Source organism: Neolamprologus multifasciatus, chromosome 5, assembly GCF_963576455.1.
Source record: "Neolamprologus multifasciatus chromosome 5, fNeoMul1.2, whole genome shotgun sequence".
Taxonomy (NCBI): Eukaryota; Metazoa; Chordata; class Actinopteri; order Cichliformes; family Cichlidae; genus Neolamprologus; species Neolamprologus multifasciatus.
Window position 1 is genome coordinate 7,345,949 of NC_140443.1, and position 13,378 is coordinate 7,359,326.

General features: G+C 40.9%; 1 protein-coding gene across 5 annotated transcripts in view; it reads left to right on the plus strand.

The window, feature by feature from the left end:
• Positions 1 to 13,378, plus strand: part of LOC146517965 (solute carrier family 12 member 5-like) — a 183,809-nt gene that overhangs the window by 61,586 nt on the left and 108,845 nt on the right. The window contains exon 1 of one of the 5 annotated variants that reach the window (XM_085158876.1): positions 11,013 to 11,867. The exons of 3 other annotated variants lie outside the window; for them this stretch is intronic. In XM_085158876.1, coding sequence (XP_085015002.1) covers positions 11,813 to 11,867 — 55 coding nt within the window. In that variant the 5' untranslated portion in view covers positions 11,013 to 11,812. Of the gene's footprint in view, positions 1 to 11,012; positions 11,868 to 13,378 lie in introns of those variants that run through there. One more of the 5 variants, XM_085158877.1, reaches the window with a different exon arrangement.

Here is a 13,378-nt window from a genome sequence, read left to right on the forward strand (position 1 = left end):
CCCAGCTATTCTTAGATTAATTACTTTACAACCCCTCTGAGGGCCAAGAGGTTCTGTATGCCCCGGAGCTTTCAACACTTAACAAATCTCTGACAACATGAACATGTAGACTCTCAGCCTTGGACAACACGTCCTATGGTCACATAATATGACAATATTTAATCAAAGTGTGTGCGTGTGTGCGTGTGTGTGTGTGTGTGTGAGAGAGAGAGAGAAAGGGTTGAAAGGTAGTTGAGCTGAATTGATTTTTGCCCCCCGCTTTGTTTCCAGCTTATATTTGATAATGACAGTGGGTGTACTCTCATTCTGCAGAAACCGCCCTTCACAAAGTACAAAGCTATGATTAGATTTGTTTGTGAAGGACAAAGTTTTTTTTGTTTTTGTTTTTTCTAAAGGAAGGAGAGAGGAGGGGATACTGTAAAGAGCACCAGGTAAAGTGATGGACAGTAGTAGACCGAGTCTACCCACCCTTTCCTCTGTCCTATATCCATTATCATCTATAGCCCACTGTAAATCATCTCCTAGGATTCTGGGGCAAAACTCAAATAGTTACAGTGTAATTTTCTTGAATCCATCCAAACACAATTTCATGCGCATAAACTGATTGCTATGTACGATATAAGCTGTTGTGCTGCATGCAGCTTTTTTTGTTTGTTTGTCCTCCGGTGTGCTGTAGGAGGATATTAGACTGCTTTGAGCAGAGTCTGATCAGATTTACAGTTGAGAGAGGGAATAAGACACAAGGGAAATCTAATGTGCTACAGTATTGTGATAACAGACTGCATTCTCAAATTGTTTCACCAAGGTCCTGCAATAACACTCTGTGTAAATATCCACGTTGTTTATAGGAGTCATTTTAATGTTTGCATATTTCATTTTCAATGTACCGCAGATAATGCATTATTTATCACCATGCAGCTTTAATTAGACTGATGGCAGTCAGCATCCAGTAAAGATTTGACTTTGACATATGTGGGTTGTTTTTGGTTGAATAACTTTGGATTCAACACATATAATATTACTGTAAAAACATTAACTCGATGCAATGTTTTTATTAACCAAGCGTCAACTTGTTACAAACATCATAATTCTAAGGATCAGAATGGTGACTTTGATGTGTCCAGTGCTGATGCTGACTGAGCCTTTTCAGGCCAAGATTTTTGACAGATAAAGAAAGTCTCTGTATTGCATTATTTAAGCATAAGTGCCTGGTCTCGCTGAAAATATTATTCAATTTCACACACTAAAAGAATTCAAAGAGAATATTATGAATGTTGTTTCATTTCAAAGCTTTTGAGCTTCCATTTTACATTTGGAAAGAAAAGAACCATGTTTCAAGCTTCCTGAGAATTTCCTTGGTTTTGTCAGAGTGTCTTTTGTTATGTTCCCAATTCAAGTAGTGGACCAGGTCCAGAGCTTTTGTTTTTGTGGGTGCCAGATGCTGTAAAATGCTGAATGCCCTTGTCAATCTCTGGAGGTGCCCAGATAGACCATAATGATCTGGCAGTCATCCAAGACAGCCAGAACACACGAGAAGACAAGGCACAGCTAGTGATACTGCAGGTTGGAACTGGTCGTCTTCTCACTTTATCTCATCCTATAACAAGCATGTGGCAGTTTGAGTGCTTTTCTAGTGGCCAGTAACTGAACTGACTTGATGTAGGGACCACACAGAGTACTGCAACTTTTGTCTTCAGTGTATGACATACACCAATCTGATATTTTTTTGGTATATAATTGTATTTATCTAATCCTCATCCAGTGGAGGTTTGGGACACACAAGCTCAGAATAAGCAGAACTCGAGGGTCTATCAAAAATGTATAGAAGTATGTGGAAATCCCTTAGGCTACGTTCACACTGCAGGTGAAAGCGCATTAAATCAGACTTTTTTGACTCTATGCGACCCATATCCGATCATGGTATGACAGTTTGAATGGCACAAATCCGATATTTTCAAATCCAATAGGTTACTTTCGTATGTGGTACTGAATCCGATATATCTGATGTTTTAGAAAGCGACTGGTGTTGCTGGAATGGTCATGTCGCATTAAATCCGTCTTTTACGTCACTGGCACAAGACAGACGCCAATTATCAGCGCCGGAGAACACAAACCAAACCCACCACTCCTGGTTCCGACTCCGTGTCCATATATACCTCTGCACGGAGGTAGCAGCCACTGCTCCAAACAAGGCCATTGTTAAAGCACGGGTTCTCTTTTTTTCTGTGTTCTTCTTTCTCTAATTAATTTGTCAAAATTCTGTCAGTTACGACTGTGCAGAAATTGATAGACTGCTGCAACAACACCTACTAGCTCTGTAGCCGCCATTTTTACTTCCGTAAACAGAGCGCGTTGTGTGTGACGTCTTCTTTTGCGCATGCAAGCCACTTTGAGGGCCGTGAACCGTTTACACTAGAGCGCATTTGCTGTCACATTTTATTTGTAGTGTGAACAACCAGACAAATAAAATCGGATTTGAGCATTAAGACCTGCAGTGTGAACGTAGGCTTAGATGCACTCTTCATGTATCTATTTGCAGTAAAAGAATTCCTTTGACTTTGAAATTTTCCACTTGCATCTTGTTTTCATATATATAATGGCCTGTATTTGTATAGCGCTTTACTACTGCCTAAGGACCCCAAAGCGCTTTACACAACCAGTCATCCACCCATTCACACACACATTTACACACTGGTGATGGCAAGCTACATTGTAGCCACAGCTGCCCTGGTGCGCACTGACAGAGGCGAGGCTGCCGGACACTGGCGCCACCGGGCCCTCTGACCACCACCAGTAGGCAACGGGTGAAGTGTCTTGCCCAAGGACACAATGACCGAGCCTGTCCAAGCCGGGGCTCGAACCGGCAACCTTCCGATTACAAGGCGAACTCCCAACTCTTGAGCCACGATCGCCCAATAATGATATTTGAAAAGGAATCAAACAACCTTGTTGCCAAACTGCAGATATAATATTAAAAAAAATCCCTTTCAAAACACACTAATGCAAAGAGGAACTCATTGCCTAATGTGATTTAGCAAAATTTAAATTTTTGTATGGGTGGAGCATATTGTCTTCCAAATGCCTCTTGCAAAATAACGTTCTTTAAGACATTGCACATATTTTGCAAACTTTGTTTGTAGTTAAGCTTAGGTTTACATTTTGTAGACTGTAGCTTTTTTAGAATAAACTATACAGGCATAAGAGTAGTATCAAAAAGAAACGTGGTAATTTGCTGTAACTGCAAAAGAGGTTTTGTAATCTGCAAAAAGTATTGTGACAGTGCTGATGTTATTTCTTACTAATCGAAAGATGTCTAGATTGAAGCATAAAACAGGCACCTGGCTTTAGAGATAAACCAGTGTTTTGTCTACACTTAAAAAAGCTTCAAACCAATTTTAAATTGCACCTTTAGTCATTTTGTTATTAGCAACCTGTTGCAAAAATGCATTAATTTTTCCAAATTCTTTAGCTAACCCTGCAAAAAATGCCAGAGATGACACAAGATGAGAGGCACATAACAATATTTTTACACCAACAAGTTGATTTGGAAGTAGAAGGGTGCCTGTCAAAAAGCCTTTCTTATTGAAAGTAAATGGGAAGGAAAGGCTGAAGTATTCTAAATTATACAACAGCTGGATTGAAAATCAGTGGTAACAGATGTAATGTAGTGAGTGGCTGTAGCCCTCTGTAAAACATATTGAGGGAACAAAAAGCAGCCAATAGGCAAAGAAGAGTTTTCAGTGGAGAAGTATTCCTGAAAACTAGAGAGCTGAGGCAGTGTTGAAGAATAAGGGTGGTCATACTTAAAATATTGACTTTTAAGCTTGTTAGAACAGTATAAACTCTATTTCTGTTTTATAGACTCTATTTCAATTTATTTGTGCACATTTCAATAAATCTCTACATCATGGGGCTCGAGACCTTTGTACAGTACTCTAATTGTACAGTACTCTAATTCTAAATCTTAGTGCAGAGAGCATGTATTTTTATTCCCAGGCGTTATATGTTTCCTTTGTCTTTCATTTGCTCCTTAAATTTTGTAGAGGTCTGTGCTCTTCTAGTCACCTCAAGCTTTCACTCCTCTCCTTTCCATCCTTTCCACTTATTTTTTGTTGTTGTTGTTCTTGATGACACAATGTCACTGTGCCAGAAGCCCTGCTTGGAAATATAATTGAATTTCTTTTGACAATGGCCTGTCATCGTCAAACATATTTTGAGTATGTGCTACCCCGCTTTATTAGTAGGCTTCTGAGCAGAATGGACCTTAGTAAAGATCTATTTAAGATACACATAAAAAAAGACTGATAATTTAATTTGAACCCTTTGAAATAACTAATTTTAAAAGGATTTTTTTGAAACAGAATGGCTGAAATTTACTTTTTAAAGGTAATTAATTAGCAGCAGTGTTTCTCCGAGAAACAAAATTGCAGATACACACAATTGAATTTAGACATTTCTATCTCACACGCATGTAATCAGGCACAGACAACAAGTACAACTTCAGAAAATGTATGACTGATACATCTGCATAGAGGCGTAAAAGCCTCTTATTTGTCAATTTTCCCTCACCTTCTTTCCACACTACTGAACTGCCCACAACCTCGCAGATGCTGCAGAGTCTTATTTTATGTTTTTTACAACGTTGATGGTTTCCTGCAATGCCCACAGCTCTTGTGAATTTTTACACTCCCTCACATTCACAAGAACCCAGAGGAAGGCTCACAAATTTAGGTAACGTAGTTTTTGATCCACTCAGTATTGCTCTGTTCCTCACTGAGTGCACCTTCCATATAATACCTAAAGAGCTCTTTTTGGCAGTGTCTGATTGTTGTATGGGTTTGTGCTAATCCAATAAAAGGCCCTGTTTGTAGACAAAATACTGTTAAGCTGTCAGCAAGCCATGCTGTTTAAGATTGTGTTTTTAGGTGGCTGAGTGAGTCAGCAGTACATGCACAGAATAGTGCCCGCAGGAAATTTGAATTCCATCAATGAGACTTTGGCTTCGCTGGGGACGAGGTCACTGAGGCAGTTAAACAATTCCTTGGTGTGGGTGGAAAAGGTCCGCCCTGGGCTTCTGAAGGCTCTGGATGTTGCAGGGCTATCTTGGTTGACATGCCTCTGCAATGCTGCGTGGAGATCAGGGGCAGTACCTCTGATTTGGCATCTTTAAGAAGGGGGACCGGAGGATGTGTTACAACTGTAGGGGGATCACGCGCCTCAGCCTCCCTGGGAAAGTCTCACACTGGAACGGTTCGTAGCCGAATGTGAAGTGGTGGGAATAAGAATCAGCACCTCCAAATCTGATGCGTGGGCTGTTCGATATAATGATATATATCGGATGATGATATAAAAACGTCTATCGTTTCATTTTACGCTATCGTTTGTCTCGTGGTGTCACAAAATAAACTGTTTACGGCAATATTTTTTCATCGTTTTGATGGTCACTGTAGTGGCTATATTAATTTCTTAAAGTTCTCTCTTTCTCTTATATTAAATATAACCACACTACAGACAAGCACCTGTTTTTATGCTTTGTACAACAAGATCCTGTTGAGACTTTTCAAAATAAACTGAATCACGTGAAAGAGCAGATTATTTACGGATGAGAAGTAAAAAAGTAAAAACCGCCAGGTGCTAAAAAATAAGTGGCATGCCCACTCTGGGTCAGCGACGAGTTCTTGCCCAAAGTGGAGGAGTTTAAGTATCTCGGGTTCTTGTTCACGAGTGACTGCAGAAGGGAGCAGAAGCTGTATCGGTCTTTTGTGGTGAAGAGAAGCTGAGTGTAAAAGCGAAGATCTCTATTTACCAGTCAATCTATGTCCCTGCCCTCTCCTATGGTCACGAGCTGTGGGAAATGACCAAAAGAGAGAGATTGCAGATACAAGCCGCGAAAATGAGCTTCCTCCAAAGGGTGGCTGGCCTCTCCAGAAGGAGGCTCCGGGGCATACCCAGGACACATTGGAGAGATTATATCTCTCGGCTGGCCTGGGAATGTCTTGGTGTTCACCCGCACAAGCTGGAGGAGGTGGCTGGGGAGAGGGAGGTCTGGGCTTCTCTGCTTAGGCTGTTGCCCCACGACCCAGCCTCAGATAAGTGGAAGCAGATGGATGGATGATATCAATTTCTTCTTTCTTTATTCTTTTGGAAATATAAGTACACCCTTAATGCTTCCACAGCAATTAAGTAGCAGCCATGTTTTGCTTGATTAATGAATCGTCAGCAAGTGTGACCATCTCTATCAAAGTGGAAGTATAGGCAGTTTGCTTCTCTTCTCTCTGAGTGAGCATCCCAGCAAATTCTACCCTAGGACAAACCAATAAATGCTCAGAGAAATTGAACAAAAAGCCCCAAAGGCTACATCTCAGACACTACAGGCCTTAGTTAGGTGTTGAATGCATGCAAGTTCATGACAGTACAATTAGAAAAAGACCTGTAAGTGTTGTTTGGAAGGAGGAAAAAGCCTTTTGTCTTTAAAAAGAACATGGAAGCATAGCTTAGGTTTTCAAACCTAAGCTATGCTTCCATGCTTTTGCTTTCCAAAAGCAAACAGCAAATCGGCAAAAACACCACAAGCCACCTGTCAAGCACGGTAGTGAAGGGGTGGTAGTTTGAGCTTGTTTCGCAGCCACAGGACCTGAGCACCTGAAACCGGTCCCCACCTTAGACTCAAACACGACAAACCTCCTCTACTACCTACACAAGAATCACGTGAAAGAGTATGGAGAGAGTTTAAACCTTAGACTCAAACGTTAGAACATGCTTTTCCCCAGCAGCACGCCATGTAATAAATACCCACAAAGAAAATGGCGGCCGTTACAGCTTATGTCTAAAAATGTATAGCTTCATGCATTGGGCAATCTGAAAACATTTCACGCAAGTCGAGTTGCCAGAGATTCACAGAATTTACAGAAAATGTAAAATTTTTGTGATGTATATCGTTGTCAGGACGACAAATGTCTTATATCGAGATATGAGATTTTGTTCATATCGCACATCCCTAGCATATTTATATCATAATATATAAAATCAGAGTAAGTTTAAAGTTGTATCAGTCTTTATATGCCATACAGCAGACTAGTTTTTGTGTGTTGGTGACTGGCGCAGTCATTGTAGGGTTTTTACAATATAAAGTGCATCAATCCAACTGTTCTTGTGATTTGATGCTATATAAATAAAACTGAATTGAATAGAAAATAAAGTCAGGGGACTCTACAAACTGGTTAGTGTAATGCTTTTTATGTAAATGAGAAATAATTAGGAAGAGGTATATACTGTACATAATTATATTGCCGGTAACTGATTTACTGTTTAGTGCATTTGAGCCTGCAATATAAATTTAGTTAGAGGAGCTCCATTTCAAGGTCAGTGTTGGCAAACAAAGTATTACATGCATCAGTGATGTAAAACAACGAATTACTCAAATTTACAGTTGGCTGAATGTCTACTTTGTTGCCCGATCAAAAATATTACAGAGATTTGGCAGACTGTTTGACAGCATCAGCTGATTTGATGCAAATATGTTTTTGCTTCAGTCAGCCAACATGAACATCAGTGTGTGAGTTAATGCAGTGAATGTTGCCCAGGTGACTTGTAAAGCTGCACAGAGGTAGATTAGTAATATCTTTTCATAACCTCACCACACTGTCCCATTTATGAATCTACTTGATGGTGCTAGTTTGGGCTGATTAAATATTGCATGTAAACAGCTGCAGCAGTGAAGCACTTCGGCCTGGTTTATTTAAACTGGAGCTGTGGCATGAACTGAGCAATGAGAGCTTAAACAGACCACCTGACATCAAAAAGGGTGCACTGGATAGGTGCTATAGAGTCAAGTATGTCTTGTGATAATGTAGGTGCACTTTGTGGTGTGCCTTAACTCATTTGTCAAGTAGACTGTTTTGTTAACCATTGACTCTATTTAACACAGAGTAATCAAGGATCTCACAAGGAAACAAAGCTGAAAGTCACAGATTTTGCTTTTCTGGAGTTCAAAGACTTAGTGGTAACAGACTATGATCCTTGTGTAATGGTTGCTTTCTTTACTTTTCTCAACAGGTAAGATGGTGTCCATTCAAAAGTACTAAAGCAGCATCCACACATGTACCGATTTAAAGCTAACAGTTGGTTGCTTTCAAGGCTCTGGTTGCCTAGGTATCCCTCCAGTGTGTTTTCTACTAGGTGTCCTGCACTCTCATTAGTAGTTGCTCAATTGCGCTTCTGCAAGTTGAGAAAAGTTTATCTCCTTATCTCCACTAGCTTCCTGCCCATGTCATGATACTAACATTTATTTTGCTCATAGTTGCTTGGAGACGCCAAATTTTATTTGCTTCCTATGGCTCCCATGTTTCAGTGTGTGTGGAGCTTAATGGCTGGTAAAGGGTAGAATGAGGTTCTGGATGGGGTCTTGGTGGAGATCTATGGAAACTTCAGGATCACTTCTGCAGAACTGTTCTAGGCCAGGGCAGTGGAAGCATCTTTGTTTTTCTTTAATGCGTGTGTGTGTGTGTGTGTGTGTGTGTGTACACACACACACACACACACACACATATATATACACAAAATTCACGGTTCGGTTTGATTCAATACTTTGGTGTCACGGTTCGATATTTTTTCGATACAAAAAAAATGTTCATGCCTTTTTAATTTGTCATTTATTAAAATTATAAATATATATTTTAACTCAAAAGTACAGTTTTTAAATTTAATGTTACTGAAACAACAAAATAATAATAAAAAAATAAATCTATCTGATCGAGAAATCACTCATCTTTGGGAAAGAGAGTTTATTACAGAGAAATGGCTCTTTCCAAAATAAAAGCTATACTATACGCTTCTTCTGGGCTATATTCTCAGCAGCATATTAAACATATCAGGTCCCCATAAGGAGAATCATGTGCTAACGGCTGCCTAAATGAGTTGGGTAAAGTTTGTAGCATGCGTGCTTGTTGTTTTTGTCTGCTTCCACTTGTCTTTGCACTAGGATGATGTCGGCGTAAATGTGCAGTAATATTCGTTGTGTTCCCACTAGTGCTGTCAGCGTTAATCTCGTTGAAATGACGTTAACGCCACAACACGGCAAATCTCCGTTAATGAGCTAACTGTGCTAACGCACTAGTTCCCACCAATGTAATTGAGCATTGCGTGGCACATCCAACATACTGTTTTACTTTTGTCCATGACGTGCTTACCTTCAGGGTCATACGTCACATGAAAACCAAAATAGTTCCAAATGCCAGATCTGAATGAGGGTGGGGGAGGTTCAATTTGCCATGTTGCAACGAGAGCTTAACTTCTGTCTCGCTAGCTTGCCCTGCGCTCAGTGAATCTGCGTTCGACTACTCAGCCTAGGCTGCACTGTCGAGCGCAGATCCACTGAGCGCTCAACACAGACAGCATCGTCAGAAGGAAAGTTGATAAAATAAATAAAAAATGTTGTATTGTTCGATACATATGCGTACCGAACTGAAAGCACTGTATCGAACGGTTCAATATTGATACGAGTATTGTTGCACCCCTAATATATATATATACACACACACACACACACACACACACACACACACACACACACACACACTGATGTGGAAGTGTGTGTGAAACAATAGATAAGTATGTATGTGATTTTTGAGATTGGATAAATATTATCAATTTGTTTTGTGGTTGTGGATACAGCATCTTATTAATACAGAGCGCACCACAGCCAAATACCACAATGTGTATAGCTTATGATAATTTGCCATATGTGTCCCTATATTGGCCTTAATAAAAAAAAAATCCAATTCTTAAGTAGACATTAAACTCGATTGCTGACATTGCTGTAATTTAACAAATGTTTGTGAACTACAACACAAAATTAAGTTAACTATCCATCCAGACAGCTGTAATGGCCAGTTGCTGCTGACTAAATGGGCCAGCAGTTAAGTGTTGCAGGACAGGATATTTGGATGTCTACAGGAGTATAGTCCCACAATACATTTCCATATAGCAGACAAGCATGAACTGGAGTTCTTTACCTGGATTGTGGATGCAGTGGGATCGGTGTTCATGTCATATCATGTACCCACATTGGCAAAGTATCATTATTACATTAAAAAAATGCCCCTGTTGTTAATAATCCATGAGTTACTTCCACTCCCTTTAAAAAACCTAGAAAACCTCTGCCTCGTCATTCACTTGAAAAATCAAAGAAAATAAAAATTTAATGCACATGGACCACATTCTTTGAGCAATTACTTAATAAATCTGTTTGAGTGTAAATGAAGTAGAGATGAACAAGTTATTGAGGGCACTCCTGAAACACCTGGAGGTTTCTGTAAAGGCTTTACTCCCATTGGTATTATAATTAAATTTTATCGAGGTCTCCTGTTGTTACAAACTCCTGGCTACGATGTAGTAATGATCAAAAACAGAGAAATGTATCTGTACACCGAACTCGGTGATGCAATTTATTGTCAAGCTTCAAGGTATTGCTTCTGTGTCAAGGTAATTGTACCTTGACAATACCAGTTTTGTTCTAGACATTGGTAATAAATTTATTCATTGAAGCTGAGCATGCAGTTGTATTTTTTTCTCCTTCTCTTTTTGTTGAAATCCATTCTGTGCATCAGCGCTACTATGACTAAAACCAAGATTAATTACTTTCATATCTCTAGTGTAGAATCACAACCACTGGAATACACAAAGAAACACGCGCGCGCACACACATACAGTGTGTCTTCCTACTACACACATTTCTGCTCAAAGTACAGCGTGTACCAGATCAAAATAAATCTGCATGGATCAAAATGAGACTGGTTTAATTGACAGTGAGGCTTCAGTGCTCTGCAGGCACCATACAACATGCAGGTTCTCTCAGCTGGAACCAAGCATCTCTCCACTGAGAGAAATAAAAGAAAAAAATCTAAAAGGAAAAATGCCCTTTTTAGCTGCATTTGTGCAGAGCAGATACGGAGGAATGTGTATGCTCTTGTGCACATATAAGAGTTGCTGAAACTATGTATGTGCTTCAGTGAAAATTACCCTTTGTGCATAGCATAACTGCACACAGAGGATTTTGATAGAGCTCGTTCATCCCTTGTAGGAAATGGAGCATCTATTTGCATGTGACACTGAAGTAGGGAGAGAGTGCGGCGGCTTATTACAAAGCTGAAAGTAGGAGAATCCAATGCGTAATACTCTTGTGTGGACAGAAAACAAGGCTACTATCTCTCTGTCTCATGGGTGCGATGTGAGAAGAGAGGCGAGGGGGGAGATGGATATGGAAGAAATCATACTACTGCTTTAGTATGCAACCAGTTTGGCGGCTAAAATGACTGAGCAACATCATCTGAGCTGGGAATAGTCAGTATTTTAAGATAGGGTGAGACTGAGATCAGAAGTGACAAAGGCAGGAAAAAGAGAGAGAGAGAAGGAAAGGAAGGAGGGAGAACAAGCGTGCAGCTCTGAGGCGTTCCATCATCCACCAAACTCCTGCAGCTTCCCTCTTCCCTCCTCCTCCTCCTGAGAGAAAGAGAGAGAGTGAGCAACAGAGAGAGAGCAAGAGAGTCACGCTTACAAGGCAGCGGAGAAGAGACGTCAAGAGGAGGATCTACAAAGGAAAAAAATCCTTCTCTCTCTTCTCCTTTCTCTCTTCGTGCATCCTACGGGCAGCAAGGAGCAGAGAGGAGTGAAGAGGACCTGGCTTGCAGATTTTCCACGCTGCTTCCCTGCAATTTCTGTGGTTGTATCACAGTGCGTGGAGCGCGGGGAGAGCTGCCGATAGCTTGATCGGTGACATCGCTCCGCAGCAGAAGAGCACCGTAGAGGAGCCAGGATGCTTAACAATTTGACCGACACAGAGGAGGGGGACGGGGGAGCGCAAAGCCAGGGTGAGTGATGGGATGTGTCATGCTGTGACACAAACCCACGAGCAGATACGTGTAAATGGGGGCATTCACATGACAATGCAAGACATGCATATAATGTACATCTGCCCACGCAACCAAGCAGATGGAGAATAAATATATCTACAGCAAATACTTTGCAGATCGCACAACATGCACATGCAAGGTGCGTTACAACATCGTACAGTGGACGGCCTGGATGCCTCTTCTACTGCTGCTCTTACTGCAAGGCTGTTGTGACAGGAATAGTAATGGGTTCACTCCGTACGATGATGGTGTGTATTACAGCTTTGTCCAGCACATGCACAAATTTTTCTTCTGTTTTTTTTTTTACTAATATTCACACAAACTCCCGCACAAATAAGCATACGCACATGGACTAATAGTACCTAGCATTTTGTGTTGCAGTCGTCCAATCATTCATTCATTCTTCATGGCAACATAAATATTCCTATCACATATGGCACCTCTTTAGACAGGCGGTGCACACGCAGACACATGCACACACATACACAATTACTGATACCAAGCCACCATTGCTGGTAATCCCATCACCCCCAGCTGTCAAAATCAACCTTCCATCAAATCCCCATGGCTCAGCCGGGTCCTCAGTCTCTGCAGGCTTTCAAGAGAGAACCTGTAGGTTGCTGGTTTGTGCATTGAGCTGTGTGGTGAGTGCTCTGTTCACCAGAGAGCGCGTAGCTTCTCGGGCCCTGGCGAAAAATAAACCTGTTCTTCTAAGTGCCCGTGACAAGCGTTGCACCTTTCAGAAGAGTATTAAATCATGCATTCAGTTTAAGTCCCGGGTAACCTCAGTTTATTTTTTATTACTCAAAGTGAGGATAATTCTGCTGTTGCCTATGTCAAACCTGCAAACCAACAGCACTCCTCCTTTCTGTCTGCGAAATGTTACAGATTATTGTAGCTCTGCACATATCTCTCTCTCAAGCCTCGGCTTTTTCCTTTGCTGCCCTCTTTTCCCCCTTTTGCTCTCTATATTTGTCTCAGCTGTGTCCTCACTCTTTCATCCCTCTCATTCTGCATTATGCACAAATCTCCCTGTTGTTGTCAGTCCTGGGCTCTAAGGGATGCACTGGAGAGACAGGTTGCGGATGAGAGAACAGTCACTATGCTTCTTCTCCTACCTGTGAGGGCTTAATGATAAAAATAGACCAGTGCTGGGAACATGAATATTTAACTTAATGCGGGCGTCTTGTGTTTTTCTTTTTTCGTTTTTTTTTTTCTTTTTTTGGTGGGGGGGATTACAGTGTTGCGCTAAGAGACATGGGCAGCAGTTGTAAGAGGTTAGCGGCCAGTTTGAAGCATGACCCCATTTTTATGTGTGACAAATTGAAACCATCAAGGGCAGTTTACCAAGCATGACGTGAAACCACATAACAGCACATGCATAAGTGTTAACAGCATATGATTACTTGAGAATACTGCTACCGTGCAGTCAAATCTTAAAGCACTGTGAATTTTCTGTCAGAATTAGA